At 40.5% G+C, this 26,239-nt stretch overlaps 1 protein-coding gene across 2 annotated transcripts in view; it reads left to right on the top strand.

Annotated features, from left to right (window-relative positions):
* The window catches only part of ino80 (INO80 complex ATPase subunit), a 182,991-nt gene that overhangs the window by 149,210 nt on the left and 7,542 nt on the right, over positions 1-26,239 (top strand). Inside the window, exons 28-34 of one of the 2 annotated variants that reach the window (XM_039741457.1) lie at positions 8,084-8,178; positions 10,355-10,427; positions 12,969-13,127; positions 13,531-13,633; positions 14,494-14,582; positions 22,477-22,632; positions 24,628-24,787. In XM_039741457.1, coding sequence (XP_039597391.1) covers positions 8,084-8,178; positions 10,355-10,427; positions 12,969-13,127; positions 13,531-13,633; positions 14,494-14,582; positions 22,477-22,632; positions 24,628-24,787 — 835 coding nt within the window. The remainder of the gene's footprint in view (positions 1-8,083; positions 8,179-10,354; positions 10,428-12,968; positions 13,128-13,530; positions 13,634-14,493; positions 14,583-22,476; positions 22,633-24,627; positions 24,788-26,239) is intronic. The other variant, XM_039741458.1, reaches the window with a different exon arrangement.

Genomic DNA, 26,239 nt, shown 5'->3' on the forward strand with positions numbered 1-26,239 from the left:
TATAGTGGACTTGACACTTATCAACTGCCAAACAGTATTCAGAAGCAATTAAGAAGGCTAACAGAATTTGAGGTTATAGCGCCTTGATGTGCAGAGTACATGTCCAAGGAGATTATAGTGAAGATTTATACAACACTGGTGAGGCCTCATCTGGAGTGCTGTGTGCAGTTTTGGTCTCCTGGCTACAAAAAGGACATAGCAGTGCAGGAAAATGTCCAGAGAAGAGGGACCAGGCTGATTCCAGGGCTACAGGGCATGAGTTATAAAGAAAGTTTAAAACAGCTGAGCCTTTAAGTTTAGGCAAAATGAGATTAGGAGGAGACATTGGAGTGTTTAAAATTATGGAAGGCATTTGTTCAAAACTGTTATTTTAAAATGAGTTAATCAAGAATATGGGGACACAGTTGGAAATCTGTTAAGGGTAAATTTCTCACAAACATTAGCAAGTTTTTCTTTACACAGAGAACCACAGACACATGAAATAAGTGACCAAGTAGTGTAGTAGACAGTAGGACTTTAGGGACTCAACTTGAGGTTATTTTAGAAGAATTAAAGTGGAGAGGAATGTCAAGATTTGCCAGGCTGAATAGCCTGTTCTCATCTAGATTGTTCTAATGTTCTAGTTTGGTATAAAATACCTATTTACACTGGTGTTTGATGTTGTCCTAAACTTCATTGCTCGGAGTCAAACATTATTGCTACTTTCTAATTTATTACTGTATTTAGTATAAAGAAAATTAATCTATCCTATCTATCTATCTATCTATCTATCTATCTGTCTGTCTGTCTGTCTGTCTAATCTCTATTTTATTGTTTAAGAACAACTTAAGATTTTTGGAAATGATTATGTAGACTTCTGGAAATCAAGAGAAGCAAGTAACTTGTCACTTTCAATGGTTGCACTAAATTGATGCACTAACCTGGGTGGTTAAAATTCCTGTGGCTGATTTGCAGTTAGGAACTCTAGGAACTCCTGTGTAAATAAATTTTAACTCCTTGAAAAATCAGATCAGTCCAGTTCTATTTCTCAGCTTAATCCTGTTTCTTCTAGTGTATTTGCTTCCCTCAAGGAAATTGTGTCAGACGTACCTTGTTTTTATTTCTCTTAGTGCATTGTACACCTACGTCATACCTCTGATGAATGATCATCTGTTTATTCATCCTTTCAGTTTCCATTATAGTGCTTGTGGGAGCCAAAACAATCATTGTAGTTTCAGTAGAAAAACAAGCACCAGTTCCAGATAACAGTTCTGTCTGGCATGTGATGTGCTTCAGTTTTAACTAGAGTGTTGTTGATTCATACAGACATACTTCCTCCAGCAAAGTGTGAATTATACCTTGGCATTTGCAGTATCTACTTACATTTTGAGGGTTATACTTATCTTGTCACAAGAGTAATATAAGAGATCAAAGTTTAGGCCCAGAAGGTGGCATTACTGTCTATAGCTATATTTTAATATTTCATAGGAATTCCCCTTACGAGAACATAGACAAAAACCACAGAAATTTGGGTCTAGTTGAATTTGACAGAACCCATGAAGTAGACAGGTGCTGCCTTGTCCTAATTCATGAAAACACAAAAAGCATAGCTTCTGTCATCACTTTGTTAGCCAGCTATGTATAGCATAGCTGAAAGTAAAATGCAGCTTGTACTAGAAATGAGTGACAGAACAGTTTTATTTTATCCTTATATATAAGCATATTTTTAATTTATAGAACTAAAACTAGCTGTGCTACCCGTCTAGGACGAGTTGGGATGGGATGCCATAATGGAAGGAGGTATAATCCAGCTAGGATGGGACATAAAGCAACATTCCTTACAAAAGGATGAATTAATGGATAGTATGGGGGAGTTAGTGCATTCAGGACAGTTTCTCCCCCAGCCTAGTAGATGGTAGTGCTCCACTGGCATGGACCCAGTAGGGATGCCTGCAAGGATATATAGGAATTGTAATCCTGAGGGATAATCCTGTCAGGGTCCTTGGTTTCTGCAGGGGAAGAGCCGCACTATTTCAGGAGGCTCCCGTCTGACCCAGAGGTGCTTCTGTCAGGCTATGCCCCAGTATTGGAAGTACTCCCAGGTCTGACATAAAATTGTCTCCTCTGGGAGGCCGGAGTTGGGAAGAGGAGGTACAGTACAAAGCTTTTCTCGGTTAGAAGTGGAAGTGGAAGGAGTGCTGTATGTTTTATTGTGCCTATTTATGTTTACTTGAGCATCTAGAACAATTAGAACAATCTAGACGAGAACAGGCCATTCAGCCCAACAAAGCTCGCCAGTCCTATTCACTTGCTTCCTCCAAGAAAACATCAAGTCGAGTTTTGAAAGTCCCTAACGTCTTACTGTCTACCACACTACTTGGTAACTTATTCCAAGTGTCTATCGTTCTTTGTGTAAAGAAAAACTTCCTAATGTTTGTGCGAAATTTACCCTTAACAAGTTTCCAACTGTGTCCCGTGTTCTTGATGAGCTCATTTTAAAATACAAGTCTCGATCCACTGTACTAATTCCCTTCATAATTTTAAACACTTCAATCATGTCACCTCTTAATCTTCTTTTGCTTAAACTGTAAAGGCCCAGCTCTTTTAATCTTTCCTCATAATTCAACCCCTGTAGACCTGGAATCAGCCTAGTCGCTCTTCTCTGGACCTTTTCTAGTGCTGCTATGTCCTTTTTGTAGCCTGGAGACCAAAACTGCACACAGTACTCAAGATGAGGCCTCACCAGTGCATTATAAAGGTTGAGCATAACCTCCTTGGACTTGTACTCCACAGATCGTGCTATATAACCTAACATTCTGTTAGCCTTCTTAATGGCTTCTGAACACTGTTTGAAGTTGATAGCTTGGAGTCCACTATGACTCCTAAATCCTTCTCATAAGGTGTACTCTCGATTTTTCGACCGCCCATTGTGTATTCAATCCTAATATTTTTACTTCCTATGTGTAATACTTTACATTTACTGACATTAAATTTCATCTGCCACAAATCTGCCCAAGCCTGTATGCTATCCAAGTCCTTCTGTAATGATATAACGGATTCCAAATTATCTGCTAATCCACCTATCTTGGTATCATCTGCAAACTTAACCAGCTTGTTACTTATATTCCTATCTAAATCATTTATATATATTAAAAATAGCAGCCCCTAGCACTGACCCCTGTGGAACACCACTCTTAACATCAGCCAGTTCTGATGAGGTTCCTCGCACCATCACCCTCTGCTTCCTGTGTCTGAGCCAATTCTGCACCCATCTAAAAACATCATCCTGAATTCCCACTTCTTTTAACTTGATGCCCAACCTCTCATGTGGCACCTTATCAAATGCTTTCTGAAAGTCCAGATAAATAATATCATAAGCTCCACTTTGATCGTATCCTTTTGTTGCCTCCTCATAGAATTCCAACATGTTAGTAAAACACGACCTCCCCCTTCTGAACCCATGCTGACTGTTCAGAATAACTCCTGTCCTTGTCATGTGTTGCTCAATCTTATCCTTAATAATTCCTTCCATTAATTTTCCTGTGATGCTTGTTAAGCTTACTGGCCTATAGTTGCTTGGATCTGCCCTGTCACCCTTTTTATATAATGGGATGATATTTGCCATTTTCCAGTCCTTTGGAATCTCTCCAGTGCACAGTGACTTCCTAAAAATACGTGTCAAGGGTTTATATATGTACTCACTAGCCTCCTTAAGAACACGAAGATAAATATTATCTGGGCCTGGTGATTTGTTTGATTTCATCTTATTTAATCTGAGCAGCACTTCTCCCTCTACAATTTCCAAATCCCTCAGTACCTCCTTAGTAGTTGTGTTTACCTCTGGCAGGTTATCCACTTGCTCACTTGTAAACACCTCAGAAAATGTAAGTTTAGGGCATCTGCTATTTCATTGTCTGTATCTTTTAATTCCCCTTTACTATTCCTGATGAACTTGACCTCCTCCTTAACTGTTCTTTTACTACTAAAATACTGAAAGAATCTCTTGGGGTCTTCTTTCCTTTATCTGCTATATTCCTCTCCAACTGTCTTTTAGCCTCTCTGATATCCTTCTTAATGGTTGCCCTCATGTTCTCATACGCGCTACGGTTCTCTTTGCAGTCATTAGTCTTATATGCCTTATACAGCAGTTTTTTTTTGAAGTCTGAGTCATCAACAGAGATCTTATCTTTAATATTTGCAGTTTACCATTCAATACATATATGCAAATTGACATGGTATTCATTAAAGCAGTATTAATGTTTTGATGCATCATCTTTTGGAATGATGGAGACATAGCAACCAGACCTTCACACAAACACCTTTTTATTAAGGTGGATGGTTAATTCATAGATATTCCCCCTAAAACTTTACAAATGGTCCTTTCAGGGGAGCTTATGCCTCATTCAGAGATATGAGCTTGGTGAACCTCTCCATTAATCGATTGCTCTGAATTTTGTGCCATACCCTGTAGATACCAACATCCATCCATCCATCCTCTTCCGCTTATCCGAGGTCGGGTCGCGGGGCAGCAGCTTAAGCAGAGAGGCCCAGACTTCCCTCTCCCGGCCACTTCTTCCAGCTCTTCGGGAGAATCCCAAAGGCGTTCCCAGGCCAGCCGGAGACATAGTCCCTCCAGCGTGTCCTGGGTCTTCCCGGGCCTCCTCCCGGTTGGGCGTGCCCGGAACACCTCACCAGGGAGGCGTCCAGGAGGCATCCTGATCAGATGCCGAGCCACCTCATCTGACTCCTCTCGATCAGCGGGCTCTACTCTGAGCCCCTCCTGTTTGACTGAGCTTCTCACCCTATCTTTAAGGGAAAGCCCAGACACCCTGCGGAGGAAACTCATTTCAGCCGCTTGTATTCGCGATCTCGTTCTTTCGGTCACTACCCATAGCTCATGACCATAGGTGAGGGTAGGAGCGTAGATCGACTGGTAAATTGAGAGCTTTGCCTTATGGCTCAGCTCTTTTTTCACCACGACAGACCGATGCAGAGCCTGCATCACTGCGGATGCCGCACCGATCCGCCTGTCGATCTCACGCTCCATTCTTCCCTCACTCGTGAACAAGACCCGAGATACTTGAACTCCTCCACTTGGGGCAGGATCTCTCCCCAACCCTGAGAGGGCACTCCACCCTTTTCGGCTGAGGACCATGCTCGGATTTGGAGGTGCTGATTCTCATCCCAGCCGCTTCACACTCAGCTGCGAACCGATCCAGAGAGCTGAAGATCACGGCCTGATGAAGCAAACAGGACAACATCATCTGCAAAAGCAGTGACCCAATCCTGAGTCCACCAAACGGACCCCTTCAACACCCTGGCTGCGCCTAGAAATTCTGTCCATAAAAGTTATGAACAGAATGGTGACAAAGGGCAGCCCTGGCGGAGTCCAACTCTCACTGGAAGCGGGCTCGACTTACTGCGGCAATGCGGACCAAGCTCTGACACGGTTGTACAGAGACCGAACAGCTCTTATCAGGGGTCCGGTACCCCATACTCCCGAGCACCCCCACAGGATTCCCGAGGGACACGGTCGAATGCCTTTTCCAAGTCCACAAAACACATGTAGACCGGTCGGGCAAACTCCCATGCACCCTCAGGACTCTGCTAAGGGTGAAGAGCTGGTCCACTGTTCAGCGACCAGGGCGAAAACCACACTGTTCCTCCTGAATCCGAGGTTGACTATCCGGCGGACCCTCCTCTCCAGAACCCCGAATAGACTTTTCCAGGGAGGCTGAGGAGTGTGATCCCTCTATAGTTGGAACACACCCTCCGGTCCCCTTTTAAAGAGGGACCACCACCCCGGTCTGCCAATCCAGAGGCACTGTCCCGATGTCCATGCGATGTTGCAGAGGCGTGTCAACCAAGACAGTCCTACAACATCCAGAGCCTTAAGGAACTCGGTATCTCATCCACCCGGGGCCCTGCCACCAAGGAGTTTTTGACCACCTCGGTGACTTCAGTCCCAGAGATGGGAGAGCCCACCTCAGAGTCCCCAGGCTCTGCTTCCTCGTGGAAGGCATGTTAGTGGGATTGAGGAGGTCTTGAAGTACTCCTCCCACCGACCCTAGCGTCCGAGTGAGGTCAGCAGCGCACCATCCCCACCATATACGGTGTTGACACTGCACTGCTTCCCCTCCTGAGGCGGACGGTGGACCAGAATCTCCTCGAAGCCGTCCAAAGTGTTCTCCATGGCCTCTCCAAACTCCTCCCATGCCCGAGTTTTGCCTCAGCAACAACCGGCCGCGTTCCTTGGCCTGCGGTACCTATCAGCTGCCTCCAGAGACCCACAGGACAAAAAGTCCTATAGGACTCCTTCTTCAGCTTGCGGCATCCCTCACGCGGTGTCCACCAGCGGGTTGGGGATTGCCGCCACGACAGGCACCGACCACCTTGCGGCCACAGCTCCGGTCAGCCGCCTCAACAATAGAGGCACGGAACATGGCCCATTGGACTCAATGTCCCCACCTCCCTCGGGGCGTGGTTGAAGTTCTGCGGAGGTGGGAGTTGAAGCTACTTCTGACAGGGGACTCTGCCAGCCGTTCCCAGCAGACCCTCACAACACGTTTGGGCCTACCAGGTCTGACCGGCATCTTCCCCCACCATCGAAGCCAACTCACCACCAGGTGGTGATCAGTTGACAGCTCCGCCCCTCTCTTCACCCGAGTGTCCAAGACATATGGCGCAAGTCCGGCGACCGACCACAAAGTCGATCATCGACCTGAGGCCTAGGGTGTCCTGGTGCCAAGTGCACATATGAACACCCTTATGCTTGAACATGGTGTTCGTTATGGACAATCCATGGCGAGCACAGAAGTCCAATAACAAAACACGCTCGGGTTCAGATCGGGGCCATTCCTCCCAATCACGCCCTTCCAGGTCTCACTGTCATTGCCCACGTGAGCATTGAAGTCTCCCAGCAAAGCGAGGGAATCCCAGAAGGTATGCCCTCTAGCAACCCCTCCAGAGACTCCAAAAGGGTGGATACTCCAAACTGCTGTTGGCGATACGCACAAACAACAGTCAGGACCCTTCCCCCCACCCGAAGGCGGAGGGAGGCCACCCTCTCGTCCACCGGGGTAAACCCCAATGCACAGGCTCCAGTGGGGGCAATAAGTATGCCCACACCTGCTCGGCGCCTCTCACCGGGGGCAACTCCAGAGTGGTAGAGAGTCCAGCCCCTCTCAAGGAGATTGGTTCCAGAGTCCAAGCTGTGCGTCGAGGTGAGTCCGACTATATCTAGCCGGAACCTCTCGACCTCGCGCACTAGCTCAGGCTCCTTCCCCTTCAGAGAGGTGACATTCCACGTCCCAAGAGCCAGTTTCTGTAGCCGAGGATCAGACCGCCAAGGTCCCGCCGCCACCACCCAACTCACACTGCACCCAACCTCCTTGGCCTCTCCCATAGGTGGTGAGCCCATGGGGAGGAGGACCCACGTTACCTCTTCGGGCTGTGCCCGGCCGAGCCCATGGGTGCAGGCCCGGCCACCAGGCGCTCGCCATCGAGCCCCACCTCCAGGCCTGGCTCCAGAGGGGAGCCCCGGTGACCCGCGTCCAGGCAAGGGAAAACGTCGTCCAAGGTTTTTATTCTTCATTAGAGGTTTATTGAACCGCTCTTTGTCTCATCCCTCACCTAGGACCAGTTTGCCTTGGGTGGCCCTACCAGGGGCATAAAGCCCCGGACAACATAGCTCCTAGGATCATTGGGACACGCAAACCCCTCCACCACGATAAGGTGACGGTTCAAGGAGGAGAGATACCAACATGTCTTTGTGAAATGTTATATAACTTGTTCGCTTTCTTCTTCATATCTGGGAAAAATTCCAAGCGTCTCTTGTCAAATGCTTGGATTGAGCTAAACAAAGCATAAAAATATATTGTCAAAATGAACTTAATGAAAAAGACTCAATCTGTAACTCTGATTTATAAAGCTGTATGCTGTAACTAGCCAAGGCATCAGGCACCCAGCGGTTCAGTCATTTACCTTTTGTAAAACTGAATGAGAAAAATGAGTGCCATGCAGTTCCACCTATGCTTTAGTTGTCTTGAAATTTTCAAACACTGCAGATTTGCTAATAGATGTTATTTTGAACTTTTTTTTTCAGGAATATATGGTTTATCGCAAGCATACGTACATGAGACTAGATGGATCCTCAAAAATTTCTGAGAGGCGAGACATGGTGGCAGATTTCCAGAGCCGGTAAGACTAATGCAGATCATAGTTTCCACTAAAATTCAGGAATGGCCACCAGTTTCTGATGAGTCCAAAAAGGACATGAAACTGCTGCCTGCAGCTGCTCACTTACCTTTTGCTACCAAGCACACTGTATTCTAACAAGAAATCCACAATCTTAATTTCAATTTTGTTCCTGTGTAAAGTAAATTTAAGTATGTACACTTTGAACTTTTTTTTTTTTTATTAAATAAATTGTTATTGTTAAATCTATAAAATGCTTTGCTTTATTGCGCACTTTAAGGCAATCGGTTTATTAAAAACAGCTTACAAAACATATATATATATTCAGTTGAAACACTAGCAGGGGTTGTAGTGCATTTGGGACATGTTAAAAAAGGTGATGTGCTTTTTTACACAAATGAAAGAAAGATGCGTTAAGTCTGAAATAAAGTGAAAACACACAAGGATATCAGCAGATCACAGTGGAGGGAGGCAAACTTCAAGTCCTCCGGCTAACACTAGGACATACAAATTACCACTTTTTGTAAGGTGGCCTAAAACCATTATTATACATTTTGATGTAAATAGAAAATATTTTTTTATTTGAATAGATAAAATATGAATGGCACGGTGGCGCAGTGGGTAGCACTGCTACCTCGCAGTAACGAGACCTGGGTTCGCTTCCCGGGTCCTCCCTGCGTGGAGTTTGCATGTTCTTCCCGTGTCTGCGTGGGTTTCCTCCCACAGTCCAAAGACATGCAGGTTAGGTGAATTGGTGATTTTAAATTGTCCCCAGTGTGTGCTTGGTGTGTGAGTGTGTGTGTGTGCACGCCCTGCGGTGGGCTGGTGCCCTGCCCAGGGTTTGTTCCCTGCCTTGTGCCCTATGTTGGCTGGGATTGGCTCCAGCAGACCCCCGTGACCCTGTAGTTAGGATATAGTGGGTTGGATAATTGATGGATAAACATATTTTTCTCCACTTTTGCACATTTGTCTGATAACTATTTCAACTAATCAGAGCCTAAATTGAATATATGTGCAGCATTTGGCCATCTTTATTTAGATCTAGCACCCTTATGGTCTTCTTCAACAGATAAGTGATGGTGCTACGTTCATAAACATTCAATCACATTGTTGTACACAAGTGATGCACATTGAATCTGGCAGTATGAGGTGAATTACACAGTTGTGTTTGGCTTGATCAGTGACTGCATGTCCATGGGTAGAACCATAAAGCCACTTCACTTTATGATTAGGTGGCATGTCTGTCCTTTTAATCTCTGTGAACGTTTACATACCAAAGATATTTAACATTACATAAGATAAAATCCTGATAACCACTTACTGAAATTCATGGTCAAAAAAGAGGTTTTAAAGCAGAAAAAAAATACTTCTCCATTGAAATTCTTGCATTTTCAGTTAATATCACACACATTGTTATTGTAGGTTGGACACGTTATTCATTAGCAGAAATGAACCGTGCAAAGCTGGCTGAAAAAGCTAACAGAGAAGTGGTCAAAACATTTTTTCTAAAATGAAATATCATAGCAAAGAAAATATTTGTTGCAGTGACTTATCTCTATGTACCACACATTTATCTGCTGTCAATATAAATAAGCATCATGTTCTACAGAAACTCTTCAAGACATTTTCTACCTTTATAAAATGAACATGACAATGAATTGCCCTTTGCATTATTATTGCCCCACTGTACATGTCCATTTTTTGCAAATAGCTCTTTCACAGTTCTTCATCAAACACTATTAAATAACTTATGATGATTTAACGTTTTAGAATTTTTTTTATTAAATATTTTATAAAGCCAATCTACACAGTTACTATGAACCATGCATAAAATGACAGGAAGTAACTCTAGCGTTTCATCTGTAGATTTACTCACCTATCCCGTCTTCACTCTTACCAGGACATTTTAAAATCACCCATCAACCATCCTTTATGTCTTTAAACTATGAGAGAACACCAGGGGATTTCTAGGAAATCCATATATACATTTACAAATATATGGGTTTCCTACAAGTACTTTGGGTTTATCTTACAGTCTTCAAACAAAGGCAGTTCACTGGTGGCTTTAAAGTGACTGATTGTGGATAAATTGACAAAATTTGATTACATAGAGACTGCAGAAGTTTATGGTCAAAAACTTGTAGTCATCTTTTGTTTTTGTTTTTGTTTTTTTTCTCAGAACGGACATCTTTGTGTTCCTTTTAAGCACAAGAGCTGGTGGTTTGGGAATTAACCTAACAGCGGCTGACACTGTAAGTGTTGTAAACCTTCATGAAAGGAAAGCTAGTTATTACTGGAATAAGTTTTTAGATAAAAATAAATTAGTTACAAAACTGATTACTCTGTTGAATGTGAATGACATAAAGACAGATTCTCATAACTTACCACAGTATTATAAACAGGATAACCGAGTTTGCAAAAAGAAGATAGCACTAATTGAGAATTGTTTGAAGTGACTGACTCTTTGAATTTGACCTTTTTTATATATGCACTCTTCACTCAGCTCTCTCATATTATGCAGTCGTCATGTATGTAGGCTTCAGAACTGACAGCAGAAATTAACTTTGCAAAACTGGTAGTAAGAGCTAACAGAGAAGTGCTCAAAAAATTATCTAAAATGCAATACCTTAGCAAAAAACAATTTGTTGCAGTGGCTCATCTGTATGTACCAGACATTTATCTGCTGTTAATATAAGTAAGCACCATGTTCTACGTAAACTCTTCAAGACACCAGAATAAAGTAAAAGGTGTACATTAACTCCAAGGTCCAGATTTAAATTGAACCATATGGATCGGGGAGACGGCCCTAAACAAAATAAGAATATACACATATTGCTCATCCATTACTCCTCCCCCAAGCCTCCCCAACTAAAGTCAAGTTTTAAAAAGTGAAAAAAAGTTTTCACCATTTTCATTGAAAAACATTGAGTTGAATGTAATACCTTTGTCACACAAAGTAAAGAGAAAAGTACTCCATAGCCACTGCAGAAATCCACGCTTAAATATCTTGAAGGAACCCCTGAAACCAAAATTATTAAGTCAGTACCACATTTCCTCAAGCCCTGCTTGCCTACTGTACATGGCTAAGCATGATAATTAAAGAAACCAGTGTAATAAAAAAAATGTAGAAACGATTGCACACACAGCCAGATGCACTCATGCATACAGGCCCATAATGTTCATGCATTTGCCCTGATTGTAACATAATGTTTGCTATTAGTACAACATAATATTCACCGGTTTCAGTATCCTTCACACCTGAGGGAATGAATACACTTCTAGTAGTTAATATATTATAGAGATGGCACTCAGCCACATTGTCGTTAATGCATGTAGTTCATTTATCGTCTGCACTAAATGTGTGGTGGCCAGGATTGGTATGAAGAAGGGGATATCAATAAAGATTAGTCAGTTACCAACGCTGGGATATAGAGCGAATACTTTCATGTGTTTCTGTAACAGTTTGTCCAAAATACTCTTTCATCAGAGAGCACAACTTCACCAGCCAGTACAGGTGATGCAGTCGGAAGAATGATGGTTTGTGTATAAAGTTTGCAAAACTTTAAAGTTTTTAATTTATGGGCCAGTATACAAATTTACCATCCTCACACAAGTTGCATTGTTAGAGTTGCAGTCATATTAGAATTGAGACACATATAATTTACGAATATACGCGTATATAATGTATATGAATCTACACATACATAAGGTGGTCTCTGTTCCAATCTATGGGCAGGATTATGTGCATTTTATTTATGCTTATATAGTGGGGGAAAATTCAGTCTACCAGAGATAAGCTAACACTGCCAGTATAAATGTACCTCTATTTTAGACTACTTATTCAGTGCTTTTTTTATTTAATATTTCCTTTTACTACTTCCTTATGATAGCATCTTTAACTTACGTTTTTCTTGTCCATCCATATCAAGCAGTACCTTTCAACCAAACCAAAAAATCAAACTCGGGTTCTGAGCTTCCAAGAAGATGTTGTCAATATCCAGAAGCCTCCTTATTTAAAGTCAGGGAGGGCATTCCTGCAGATCTCATGTGTGATGTTGGCACGATGCTTTCATTGACCTATACCTTTCCTGAGCCTGATTTTCAGAGTGCAGAATTTTCTGTAGCATAAGACACAAGGCAGACACCTTCCCTGGATCACAGGGAGCATACATGCACTCACTAATAACAGTCTCCTTAACATTTGGAAGACGAGTAAAGAGAAAACCATGTGGACATCATAATGACATTTCAAGGTTCCTTTATAAGTGAGGTGCCCTATTTGGGACTAAGGGATACAAAAAAAATTGTGGCAAACTGTAACTAAATTTTTTTTCTGTTAAATAGTCTGTCAACAGAGATGTATGCAAAGCTTTAATTCCCAATAGCAAGCCTAGATAGGGATGATTGGTACAAATGCTAACTTGGCCATCATAATGACATTTCAAGGTTCCTTTATAAGTGAGGTGCCCTTTTTGGGACTAAGGGATACAAAACAAATTGTGGCAAACTGTAACTAAATTTTTTTTCTGTTAAATAGTCTGTCAACAGAGATGTATGCAAAGCTTTAATTCCCAATAGCAAGCCTAGATAGGGATGATTGGTACAAATGCTAACTTGGCATCAGTGTCTGTTTAGTTGTATTACTATAAAATGAGACACTTGTGTTCTGAATTTTATTTTGATTAGTTTTTTTTTTTAAATACATAGCAAAATGTGTCTTATAACTCCTGCACAGTTGATGGCAAATTGGTATTTTTTGTTTGTTCATTTATTTATTGATTTATTTTTTGCAGGTCATATTTTATGACAGTGACTGGAACCCAACTGTAGATCAGCAAGCCATGGACAGAGCGCACAGGCTGGGTCAGACTAAGCAAGTGACTGTTTATCGGCTAATTTGTAAGGGAACAATTGAAGAAAGAATATTACAGAGAGCAAAAGAGAAGAGTGAGGTAGGAATAAGTCTGCTTAATTACACTAAAGACACTGGATCATTTCTGGGAAGTAAAAAGAAACTGACTAATAACCATAATTGTATCAATGTAATACAGTAACCAATCATCGTGATGATTATTAAATCAAAGTAAAATATGAGCTGTACCCATGGACTTAAAGTGCTGATATGACTCTGCTGAATTTTTATTCCTTCCACAAAACTGGGCAAGTTCACTGTGGCATGTCGTCTTATGTAGATTAAATACAACATTAGAAGGTAAACCCTATGAGCTTCCTTACTTTGGCACACAGTTTATGCTATTTCATCCTTTATCTTAAGTTTATTTTTCTGTGTGTTTAGAGACGTGACGTCATGCAGTAAAATGTAACCTTTCAGCATGTTGTAATTCTGCCTTGCAGATTCAGCGAATGGTCATCTCAGGGGGCAATTTTAAACCCGACACTCTGAAACCAAAGGAAGTAGTGAGCCTGCTTTTGGATGATGAGGAACTTGAGAAGAAATGTAAGATATTTTGTGTATATTCTGTTACTCAAAACCATGTGTTAACATAGCTTTCAGTGCCACCTTCAGTGTCAAGGCTAAAGTCAAGTTGCATTCAGAATTTTAATGCTGCCCCCACCTCACCATTATATAACTAACAGAAATATTAGACTTAGTGGTGTAATTCATTGCATTTCAAGCATTTGAAATTTTTACATTTATGAAACCTGAAGCAACAGATTTCTCAGAGTCCAAGGTGTTTTGTGATATCTGCCTTCCTCACACGTTTTATTTTGAGAAGAAAAACAGTGTTTGAGTTACTTACAGAGCCCACCAACACTGATCATATTTATTTTGAGCGCTGCTTCTTGTTCTGAGTGTATGGCAAGACAGTTGCCAGTTTATAAGATTTTCTCTCAATTCAATATGGTGTAGAGGCTAAGGCATTGTAATGTAAAAAAATATATAACAAATAAATAAAAAGGTACAGTAAGTAAGTAATCATGGATGAGTATAGGTTTTTTAAGTCACTTTAGATGAAGGCATTAGCCAAAACATGAAAAAATAAACTTGTAAATTTGTTATCTAGAAATGTATTTGACATTCCTGTTGGTTCTTTTTTGCCATTTAATTTTGGGAGTTGCTCTTTGATTTGCGAAGTGCCTTGTGATGACTGATGCGCCTTCTAGCAAGTGCTGAAAAAGATATAAACACTGACCGTTTGGTACTAATATCATAATTATAACTTTTAGTGGTATGGATGTGTGACAGAAATATGACACAGTTATTGACTTTCGGGAGTCATCTTATAAGGATGATTATGTCTAGGAGAGAGTGACATACTGTATACTTATTTTTATAACTGTTATTACTTTCATCAGTACGACAGCGACAAGAAGAAAAAAGGCAACAGGAAGAGTCCAGCAAAGTAAAAGATCGCAAGAGAAAAAGAGAAAAATATGCAGAAAAGGTATGCTTTGCTAAATATGTGGTGCCATGCTAAGGACTTAACCCCATTCCTGAGCTTGGGTTGAGGTTATTTGTGCTTTTCGGCTAATTGGGCCAATACCACAGATTGGCTTAACCACCTCCGAGCTCTTCTAAGCAACCACAACCATAAAGAGCCGCTCTTTCTAATCGTGTTATTTTGACAGTAATGTCTTTTGTCAGCTTCTCACAGGAGGAGTCTGACCCCCATTGTTTTTTGCCTCATTGTGTGTCTCATTTGTTGTCTATTTATATTTTATAAATAGACAACAACTATTTTTTTAGCCTTCGTTAAGACTTTATTTTCACACCTGCTTTATGAAATGGGATATGCTGGTTTTAATTTTGGAATATTCCTTCTAAACAAACTTGCTCCACCTTAGTTGCTGTTGATATTGCGTTTTTTTTTTTTACTTTAAGTTTGATTTTATCTTGAAGAGGACATACTTTTCCAGTTACATTGGCAGCTTAGCACACTGCAATGAAACAACAGAAATGTTACACGTTTGACAGAAAAAACTGTGTTCACATACAATGCAAAAACCACCTACTGCAGTTGCAAGTCTGTCTGTCTGTCAGCATGGAAAGACTCAACTTGCTGGTGAGAATTTTCATTGAGATATATCGAATAGAGCATTTTTGAAATTTCAAAATCTTCCATTGAAAAGCACTGCCGAAATGTGTGAACTTGTCTTATCTTGAAACAGAGAAACATTCTGGGCAATTTCAATACAAATCTTCATTTTTCAATTTAACGTTGAGAAGGGTCACTTCAATTTGTATACTTTGTATATATTTTATGTACATTGCACTTTTAATCGTCCAACAACTGCTCCTGAAGGCCAAGTATGTAATAGTAATACTAGACATTCAAATGCCATTGGAGTTCACTTTTCCTGCAGCTTGAGGTAAGTTAATTGTAAAAGTAAAGTAAAAAGTTCATTACCTAGAAATAAATATAAGAGGAAAGGCATTATATAAGTATCACTCTATAACCATAGAGTAAACAAATATTACATTACATTAAAAACAAACTCGTGGCTGCATTATCTGCACATTATAATGATTCACTATTACTCTCACATTATCATTTACTGGCAGAACTCCAGACTTGCTTTTATTTATTGTTCTAAGCAGACAATTTTAACAGCCTTAAACAGATTTTAACTGTTCTTCAGGTATGTCTTTCAAAAATGTTATGTTTAAGAAGTCTGACCTTCAGTTAGTCACAGAGTCTCCACAACCAACATCAGGACATCAGTCAGTACTGTTTTTACATCGCTTGAGTTGGACTCTGCTATCTGTGAATACAATTCAGTCACTACAAGCCAATATAGACTATATTTTAAATTATGTGATATTGCATTCTTACTGACATGGGTAACTATATTATGCTGTTGCTGCTATTTTTATGTATGACTCACTGTTGCAAAACTTTTTTTAATTTACAAAAATGTGATAAGTGACTCTTTGATGAAGTAACTAACAAGGTTTTAATGCTCCAACTTTGAAGTCTGTTAACTAAGCTCCTAATGCACCTGAATGTTATGCCATACATGCATTTTCTAACTTGTTTTATTCTCAGCTGGTTTCCCATCATGTTAGGTCAGACTACATTAGCAACTATACCATGATCATTAGTTCTGTTTACTTGGCAGTGCTTTGTGTTGAAACAGAAGACACTCTAGTATTACCTTAATTTAACTGCTTACATTTTGTATTTAAAACTGGATGGTGGTGCTTTGTAATTAGTTTCATATGTTGAAAAATAATTTTGCATCATATTTAGTATCTGCAAGTTTGTGTTGTTTGGCTGCTCCTTTGAAAAGCCTTTTCAAATTACCCAGTGTTGGGTTATAGTCCAGCCTGATTTCTTGTATATTGTACTGATTGTCTATTTCATAATTAGTTTTATTTGTCATTTGTGTATATATATTGTGAACGTTTGTGTATATATATATATATATATATATATATATATATATATATATATATAGGACCCGGATGAGCCCCAGGTGTTCCCGGCAATCTTCTGGCCACGCCCAAGTGTGGCGGAAATGCCTCAACCAAGAGCCATAGCAAGGTTTGGGGCAGACACTCATATATTATTTTCCTGGCTGCAAAATTGAAGCAAGTGATAGCACTGATGTGCATAAACCGCCTTTTCAGCAGTCCAAAACAGAACTGAGGGGATAGGGGAACATAGCACCTGCAACACACGCTGCCCGGCGGGCTGAAGGGCGCCTCAGCTCCGCCAAAGCAGCCGGCAAAGACAGGAAGTTAACCGACGCTGAGCCTACCTGACTGTCGGCCTCCGACGCCGGCCACTTCCTGTGGGCCTTCTCCTCCGGCCCAATCGGGTCTCCCCCCTGCCCGTGATGGACATTCCTTGGTCCCGCCTCTCTGCAGTCATCGGCGGGCACACAAGACACACCGTCCAATCGCGTGCCTGTCAGGGGAGGGACTTCTGGTCCGGCCATCTTGGCTCTCCTTCTGCGGCGGCGTGCTTGCCGGCAGCCTTGCTGTTGCCAGCACCTTCGAGCTGCAGCGTCTCTTCCTCCGCAGCCCTCGCGGCTGCCGCCACGCTGCCGGAGCCCCGCAGACCAGCATGCGCCCGCCACTGACGCGGATCCGGGAGGTCCCTGCCTGGAAAACAAAACACACGCCCGGCCCCCAAGGGCCGGCTGCCGATAGGCAGAGAACTCACCTCCCAGGTCCCGTCAAACCGAGGAAACGTCCTCGGCGTGGCCTCTCTGGACGCCATGCCGTCCCGGGCGCCTCCAGCAACGGCGCGATCGTGGGAGCCCGCTGCACTCTCCAATGCACGCCGCCCGCCCGCTTCAGGGAATAACGGCCCTCCTGCGGACCCCTGGCGGTCCGTGGGGTTCCTTTACCCCGCGGGACTGGTGCACGCAGCACCAGCGGTCGTGGGTGGGGTCCCCTGCTGCACCGGGTCGTCCCACAACAAATTGTTTAATAACAGGTCTCCGCCTTGAAACAGGCGGAGCATCCTTTAAAGGTCAGTATAGGAAGTGACATCCTGGTGTGGCGGGAGTGCTGGGGAAACAAGGGCATTGGGGCGAGGACCAGAAGGGTCTTCATCCATAGCAAGGTTTGGGGCAGACACTCATATATTATTTTCCTGGCTGCAAAATTGAAGCAAGTGATAGCACTGATGTGCATAAACCGGAGTCCAAAACAGAACTGAGGGGATAGGGGAAACGTGGAGGCTTTTAAAGGTCAGTATAGGAAGTGACATCAAAGGGACGAGGACCAGAAGGGTCTTCATCCATAGGCTTGGGCCCGGAAATGACATCATAGGGGCCAGAACCAGAAAGGTCTTCATCCAATAGTTTGAACCCGGAAGTGACGCCAACAGGGTCAGGCGGAGTTTTCCGGTGAGCGGTCTACAGAAAAGCAAGAAAAAGAATCCGTGCACTCTACCACATCCCGGTCTGGCCCGGAATTGCCCTTATTCAAGCCCTTTAGCTGCCTCCCATGCACACGTGTGACAATATATATACAGTAATCCCTCACTATATCGCGCTTTGACTTTCGCGGTTTCACTCTATCGCGGATTTTAAATGTAAGCACATCTAAATATATATCACAGATTTTTCGCTGGTTCGCGGATATCTGCAGACAATGGGTCTTTTAATTTATGCTACACGCTTCCTCAGTTTGTTTGCCCTGCTGATTTCATACAAGGGACGCTTATTGGCGGATGGCTTAGAAGCTACCCAATCAGAGCATGTATTACATATTAACTCCTCAATGCTATAAGATATGCATCCCGCGCGGAGCTTGATTGTTTGCTTTTCTCTGCCTCTCTCTCACCCTCTCTGACATTCTCTGCGCCTGACGGAGGGGCTGTTTGCACAGAGGCTGTTTGCTTAAAAGATACTGACGCTCCTCTAAAAAAATGCCGCTTTATTGCGGTGCTCGGCATATTTAAAAGCACAAAAGCACACGTATTGATTTTTTGATTGTTGCTTTAATCTCGCTCTCTTTCTCTGACGTTCTCTGCGCCTGACAGAGGATATGTGAGCAGAGGGGCTGTTTGCTTAGAAGATACTAACGCTCCTCTAAAAAATGCTGCTGCAAACTTAAAAGCACAAGTATTGATTTTTTGATTGTTTGCTTTTATTTGCGCTCTCTCTCCCTCTCCCTCTGAAATTCTCTGCTCCTGAAGAGAAGAAGATCTATTTGCATTCTTTTAATTGTGAGAAAGAACTGTCATCTCTGTCTTGTCATGGAGGACAGTTTAAACTTTTGACTAAAGGGTGTTATTTCATGTCTAGAGGGCTCTAATAATGTTAACAGTGTGGGAGAGTTTATAAGGGCTTAAAATATATAAAAATAACTACACAAACATATGGTTTCTACTTCGCGGATTTTCGTCTATCGCGGGGGGTTCTGGAACGCAACCCCCGCGATCGAGGAGGGATTACTGTATATAAATTACTTTTTATTTAATACTAGCTTAAACTCCCCGCCATTGGCTAGCCTACTTACATTTAAAACATCAGCATTTGTGGAAATGTAAAAATGAAACGATAACATTTTCGAATTAATTCAGTGACATTTAATTTGCAAATTCATATAGTGTATCGTTTGTTCTTCTATAATAAGTACATATATGTACTATTGCAGTATAATTTATTAATGCTTTGCAATATACACTATTTCTGTTTTCCACCTGTGGAGTATAATGCTTTGGTGTGCCTACTGTAGAGCAAGCAACATAAAGCTGACCTTGGGAAAAGCATGGATTTTCTAAATTGCTTGTGCTACCCTAACTGACCGTCCTTGAGCCTTACTTACTTACAGTCATAACAAATGCAAGTCGCACTGAATATTGCAGTTACTTAAAATCAAAAGGCATGTAAGTGGGTATCATAAGAATGCATGCAATAAACACTTCTTCTCTTTTAGCATTGCCAGTTAAAATTGTTGCTTTTAAGAAAAAATAAGTAATGACCCCCGAAACAGTATGTCAATTTTTCACATGGAAAAATTTGGGACTGCCATATTTGATCCACCATCTTGAATTTTGATGAAGCAATATCAGATTCATAATCCCCGGTACCAGTTTTGGGTGAAATCAGTTAATAAAGAAACAGCACCTCCATTTTTCACGGAAGGATGAGGGGGAATGAAATCGGGAGGGTGTGGGGTGTCCAGGTTTCAATGTTAGCCTATCTTGTTCTTATAGTAGAGAGAGTAACGAAACAAAATTCGGCCCAGACTTTTCAAAGGCTTTAGGATTGTACAGAGAACAGACAGCCATTCAGACATTCAAATTTATATAAGTTAAATTGTTAGTGTAAAATTGTTCTGATAATACGAGACAAAATGATGCATTAAGCAGTATAACCTAAAAAGGAGGTTTTTAGATTGTAAACCATGAGCACCACTTAAATCCACACCACTTGTTCATATGTGACTTGCCAGTGTTCCTGTAGTACAGATATAAGTAACTTTGGGCAAAACTGTTAGCTAAGTAATATAATGTAAACGTAAAATAACATGACTTCTGTTGGAAATGGAGAGAAACACTTTCCATTACCATTACCAGGTCTGCCCTTATTGTTTTAAGGGTAGTGTTTCAGCATTATACACCAGAATGATGTCTTTCTGGCATTTTATTTTAAAGAGATTTTTTTTTTAAGTAGGATTACATGTGGGTGTGTTGTTCCAGTTCAACTAGGTTTACATAATCCCACTAGCAAACAACTACTGTCTCATATGTTTTAGTGCCAGAATTACAAAAATTGTCCTAGCCAGTTCTAAATGTCTAGTTTAGTAAATAATATGGTCTGACTGCTTTAAATTATTTAAAAAGCAACAAGACACCTCTGGATTTCTCACATCTGTTGAAAATGACATGTTCTTGGACAAGTAGCTTTTTTATTTATTTATTTATCTATCTATTTATTTATTTTGGTTAGTACAGAATTGTAATGTTTCTGGCCCCAGTTCTGTCTCTGTCGATCTCTGTTTATTGTCTCTGTAAATCTGCACTATCTTAGCTAGGCAATAAATGTTAGCTTAATTATTAAAGTGCAATTTGAATATTACGAACCAGCACAGAGTGAGTAATGTTTGGAAAACAGCAGAGGAAAAAAACACACATATTAATGCTGGACATATTAAATATAAAACATGAAACGGATTTCTGCATAAATGCACTTAAAATAAATACTACAGTTGTGGCACTTCAGAGATGATTCTCCACTGCTAAATTCCATTATTTTGGGTGCATGGCAATCTTTTAAGGATCCTGGCTTGGATCATCTTGATGAGGTGAGGAAAATGAGGCAGATGGCATTGCCTCTGAACCGAAATGAGTTGGGCGGCAATTATACAGGCCATTAGGACCTGGACATTGACACAAATTGATTAACATATTCAAGCCTGGTCTACAACAGAATTAAAATCCTGTAGTACTTCTTTATATTCCCTGCTCTGTGCTCCAGTATTTAGTAATTATCAATACACTAATAATCTACTTGTCCTTCATTCACTCAGAATATCTTGGAAGCACTTTGGAATCTCTTATCTTTTACTTCTACATGAAAACCACTTTTTTCCACCCTCTCAAACATGCACTGTATTTAATGCCTGGAAAATGTCTGAGATTAAAGAGTTTCAAGACTTGTACATAGATAACACATTTTTTCACTACTTTCAAGCTACAAACTTTGCTAAACAGAACCTGCCCAATTTTCCTCACCTTCCACCTAGTCCTATTCCAGAAGAAATTTTGAGCTGTCTTTAAAACTCAGATAGCATCTCCACAATTTAGAAAAATCATTTTAAAGTCTGTTCCTTTCAAAGATCACAGAGCACAATGGGGAAAGGAACTGTCACTTACAATTTCAGAAAAGAAAGGGAAGGCAGCCATTCACAAAATACACTTCAGCTCCATATGTGCAAAGTACTCAATTATTCAACTTAAAATCTTCTGTCGAGCACATTTATCTCAATTAAAACTATCCAAAATGTTTCCAGGGTAAGATTCAACCTGTGAGCATTGCAATCGAGCACCAGCGTCACTGGGCCACATGTTCTGTGCGTACACCAAATTAACAGGGTTTTGGACAGAAGTCTTTGAATACCTATCAGATAGCCTTGGTATCACAGTCACTCCTAACCCATTAACAGCTGTGTTTGGTGGACTGCCAGATGGACTTAAATTGGAGAAGGACAAACAAATCCTAATCGTCTTTACCTTACTATTAGCATGTAGTCTTATCTTGCCTAACTGGAAGAATCTCAACCCACCACTCTTTAGTCAGTGGGTAACCAATGTCCTGTACTACTTGAAATTGGAAAATATCAAATTCTCAGTAGATCTATTCAAAACATTTTTTTTAATATGGCAGGATCTATTCAATAACATTTTAGAATAAGCTTCTATATCGAGGAAACTGATACTCTTCCTTTCTTGCTACTTCAAAGATTTGCTTTGTTGGCTGGCTCTTCTCTCTTTTTTTCTTTGGGTGGGAGTTGAATTTTGGATTTGTTAAGTTTGACTTGATTGTATGGATTGTTACTTGCTTTTAATTAAAATTAATAAAATAAAAAAATGAACCAAGTGAGGTGCGATGTTAAGTTGGTGATGTGAATTTGCTATATGGTGAATGAGGTAGATAAGAATGAGTGGAGTCACATGGAAGGAGCTGTGCAAATCAGGTTGTTGGCAGAGATATTATGTTGTAGGGTGGTCAAGGAAGGAGACAGAAGATGGCATTAGACTTGTGACACCCACCCTAACCACAATATGGGTTCATATGCCGTATATGCTTTTGTTTAATTATATTTAAAAAGAACAACTAATTTTATCAAACCTAAATATTTTTTCATTACTCTAGAAGAAGAAGGAAGATGAAATGGATATTAAAAGGAGGAAAGAGGGCATGAATATAGTCATTCCATTCCTACCCTCTGCGGACAATTCTAATCTTTCAGCTGATGGAGATGACTCCTTTATCAGTGTGGATTCAGCACTACCAAGTCCCTTCAGTGAAGTAAGCAAAACTACTTGAAATTTGTATATATTGATTTATTATTTTATAATGTGCCAAAAGATTGAACTTGCATATTTTGACATATGTAACTTTCAGATATTATTCTAAACTTCAAAAATATTTAACATAATGTTTTATAATAGAGCCTGGTCCATGTCAGATACTCTTTCATGCAAGCCATAACATAAGCTTAAACACTCATAAGCCATGTGATCTGGTTAGGTGGTATAGGTCCAGATCACATGGTTGGTGGTATCTGTGGGTTTCCAAATGCAATTTAGAATTTCTCATAATGTTTTAATTTATTATTTTCTTGAGTGAAGGGCTGAGCTTATAATGTCATTCTTCATATTTCTGCTACATAATTAGAACTAAGAATTGTAAAAAGGTATAGTATTGTGAAGAATTGTTTGGGAGACTTCAGTTCTGCTATTTGAGAATTATTGTTATATTAAATTTGAGGGCAGTTTTGGTGAGTACACTCACTGAAAGACACTGAGTATTGACAGATAGTATTAGATTTTAGCAGATGACATAAGTGATTATAAAAAAAGAGTATTGTTTTACGCAAAAGTCAAAAAGGGAAACACCCTAGCTACAGAATATGACATGGGTGTCAGATTAACCTCATTACTCTCAAATTTCTATCTCTTAGATAACTGTCATATAACAAAAAATGTTGTCCTGAGATAGAATCTCTTAGTCCTTGTTTTCATCCTATTATCTAATCCTGTTTGTCTCATTCAATACAAATATTAAACATTTCTATATGATAGGAAATATTCCTGTTACTAGTCACCATAGCTTAGTGCATGTATTCTGGACAGTGAAAAGACATCTTGGAGTATGTATCATGTAAGTATGACTGAGAAGACGGCACAGCTACTATTTGAACACAAGAGCAAAGCACTGCAAAAGATAATGGTAATATCATTGAACCACAATCCCATCCATGAATTACAGGCATTTGTGATGTCATAGTCCAGTTTTATTCATATAGGTTGCTACTGAAATAAAACAAGCAGTGTCAAATCAAGCCGCATTTCTTTCAAAATAACATTGCAATAACATTGCAAATGACTGAGCTAAAGAATTTGGTTCAGAAAATGTTTCCTAGGACAGTGGAAGATTGTGGTCATACTTGTTGGAACTTTCCTTTAGATTACATTAGAGGCATCCATTGAGTACAGTTTGGTGATAGACTAGAGAATCACAGTTCTAGGAAAGAGTCAGAACAGGGCACACCTAAAAGGAATACTGGAGGCTTTGCTAAGGATTCAGATGATTGTATTAAACCAGTATGGCAGTATCAATAGTTTTAAGTTTCATATCTATTTTTTTATCAGGTTGATAATTCAATTATTTCTTTCCACATCTCAAAACTGTACATTTTAGGCAAATTGACAGCTCCATACTGAGATGTTGCGAGCGAATGTAGGTGTGTGTATGGGTTAGTATTGGTCCCCAAATGTGCACCCAGTTCTGTTGAAACAGTATAGCAGTATTCTGTAGTATCTCTTAATCCTTATTTTCATATTGTCTGTTATTCAGTCCAGTTCATCTCCTTCAATACTTAAAACGGGAATATTTTCTCTCACTTAGGACAGGTTAGTGTTACTAATTGGCATGGCTTAGCACATTTATTCTGGTGAGTGAAAAGACATCATGGACTAACATGTAAGTATAATTAAGAAGATGGCACAGCTTCTATTCTGAAACACCAGAGTAAAGCACTACAAAGCAAAGTTATTGAACCACAGACTCATCCATGTGCATTCTTTCAGTTTCTGGTATGCTGATTTAGTGTACTATTTGAAATGTGAAAAAAAACTGTTTTAGCAAAAGGAATCAGATTTCATATGGCATATTGAATTTACTTTGGTTTATGTAATTGTTTAGCATTTATCAAAACAAGTCCATCTTATGTCAGTTGCTGGGAGTTATATAATCATATTGGAACATAATTTTCTTACTCTGTTAACATTGGATTTGCAGATTTCAATGAGCAGTGAGCTTCAAGCTGGATCAATCCCACCTGACGAGAGCAGTAGTGATATGTTGGTTATTGTTGATGATCCAATGTCATCTGCTCCACAATCTCGAGCAACAAACTCCCCTGCATCTGTTACTGGGTCTGTCTCAGACAACATGAATGGTGGGTACCAGAATTGTTCAGCGGTATTGTGCAACCTGATTCTAAGTGTAATTGCCTTTGTAAATCCCATGGATCCAGCATCCTTGGTTTAAATCCTGTGCGTATTCATTGTCTGTGTAAAGTCTGCATGTTTTCCCTGAATCTTTGTGGATTTTCTCTGGTTACTCTGTTTTTCCTTTTTAACATCCTCAAATGTGTATGCTAACTGGTTACTCAAATGTAAATGAATGAGTAAATGATTAAATGAATGTGAAATAAATTGGCACACTTGGTTCAGTACAGCTGGGATATGCTGCTGACCCTGCATTAGCTTAAGCAGATAGGAGAATTTTACATTACTTTTGTAAATGACTGTTATTTAAATGTGTAACATTATTCATTGGCTGTGACTGTTCATTGACTGTACCCAAAAAAAGCACTTTACAGTGTTTTGATTGAAAAAAAAAAAAACAATTTAACATTATGTTCACTATTTTGTAGATACAGTCATATGAAAAGTTTGGGAACCCCTCTTAGCCTGCATAATAATTTACTCTACTTTCAACAAAAAAGATAACAGTGGTATGGCTTTCATTTCCTAGGAACATCTGAGTACTGGGGTGTTTTCCAAACAAAGATTTTTAGTGAAGCAGTATTTAGTTGTATGAAATTAAATCAAATGTGAAAAACTGGCTGTGCAAAAAATTTGGGTATCTTTGTAATTTTGCTGATTTGAATGCCTGTCACTGCTCAATGCTGATTACTTGCAACACCAAATTGGTTGGATTAGCTTGTTAAGCCTTGAACTTCATAGACCAGTGTATCCAGTCATGAGGTAAGGTGGTCAATTGCAAGTTGTGCTTCCCTTTGACTCTCCTCTGAAGAGTGACAGACAGCATGGGATCCTCAAAGCAACTCTCAAAATATCTGAAAACAAAGATTTTTCAGTCTCCTGGTTTAGGGGAAGGCTACAAAAAACGATCTCAGAGGTTTAAACTGTCAGTTTCAACTGTAAGGAATGGAATCAAGAAATGGAAGGCCACAGGCAGGTCTGGCAGGCCAACAAAAATACAGGAGCAGCATATGAGCAGGATTGTGAGAATGGTTACAGACAACCCACAGATCACCTCCAAAGACCTGCAAGAACATCTCGCTGCAGATGGTGTATCTGTACATCGTTCTACAATTCAGCGCAATTTGCACAAAGGACATCTGTACGGCAGGGTGATGAGAAAGAAGCCCTTTCTGCACTCACGCCACAGAGTCGCTTGTTGTATGCAAATACTCATTTAGACAAGCCAGATTCATTTTGGAACAAAGTGCTTTTACTGATGAGACAAGTATTGAGTTATTTGGTCATAACAAAAAGTGCTTTGCATGGCGGAAGAAAAACACCACATTCCTAGAAAAACACCTGCTACCTACTGTCAAATTTGGTGGAGGTTCCATCATGCTGTGTGGCTAGTTCAGGGA

Source organism: Polypterus senegalus, chromosome 18 (assembly GCF_016835505.1).
Source record: "Polypterus senegalus isolate Bchr_013 chromosome 18, ASM1683550v1, whole genome shotgun sequence".
Lineage (NCBI taxonomy): Eukaryota > Metazoa > Chordata > Cladistia > Polypteriformes > Polypteridae > Polypterus > Polypterus senegalus.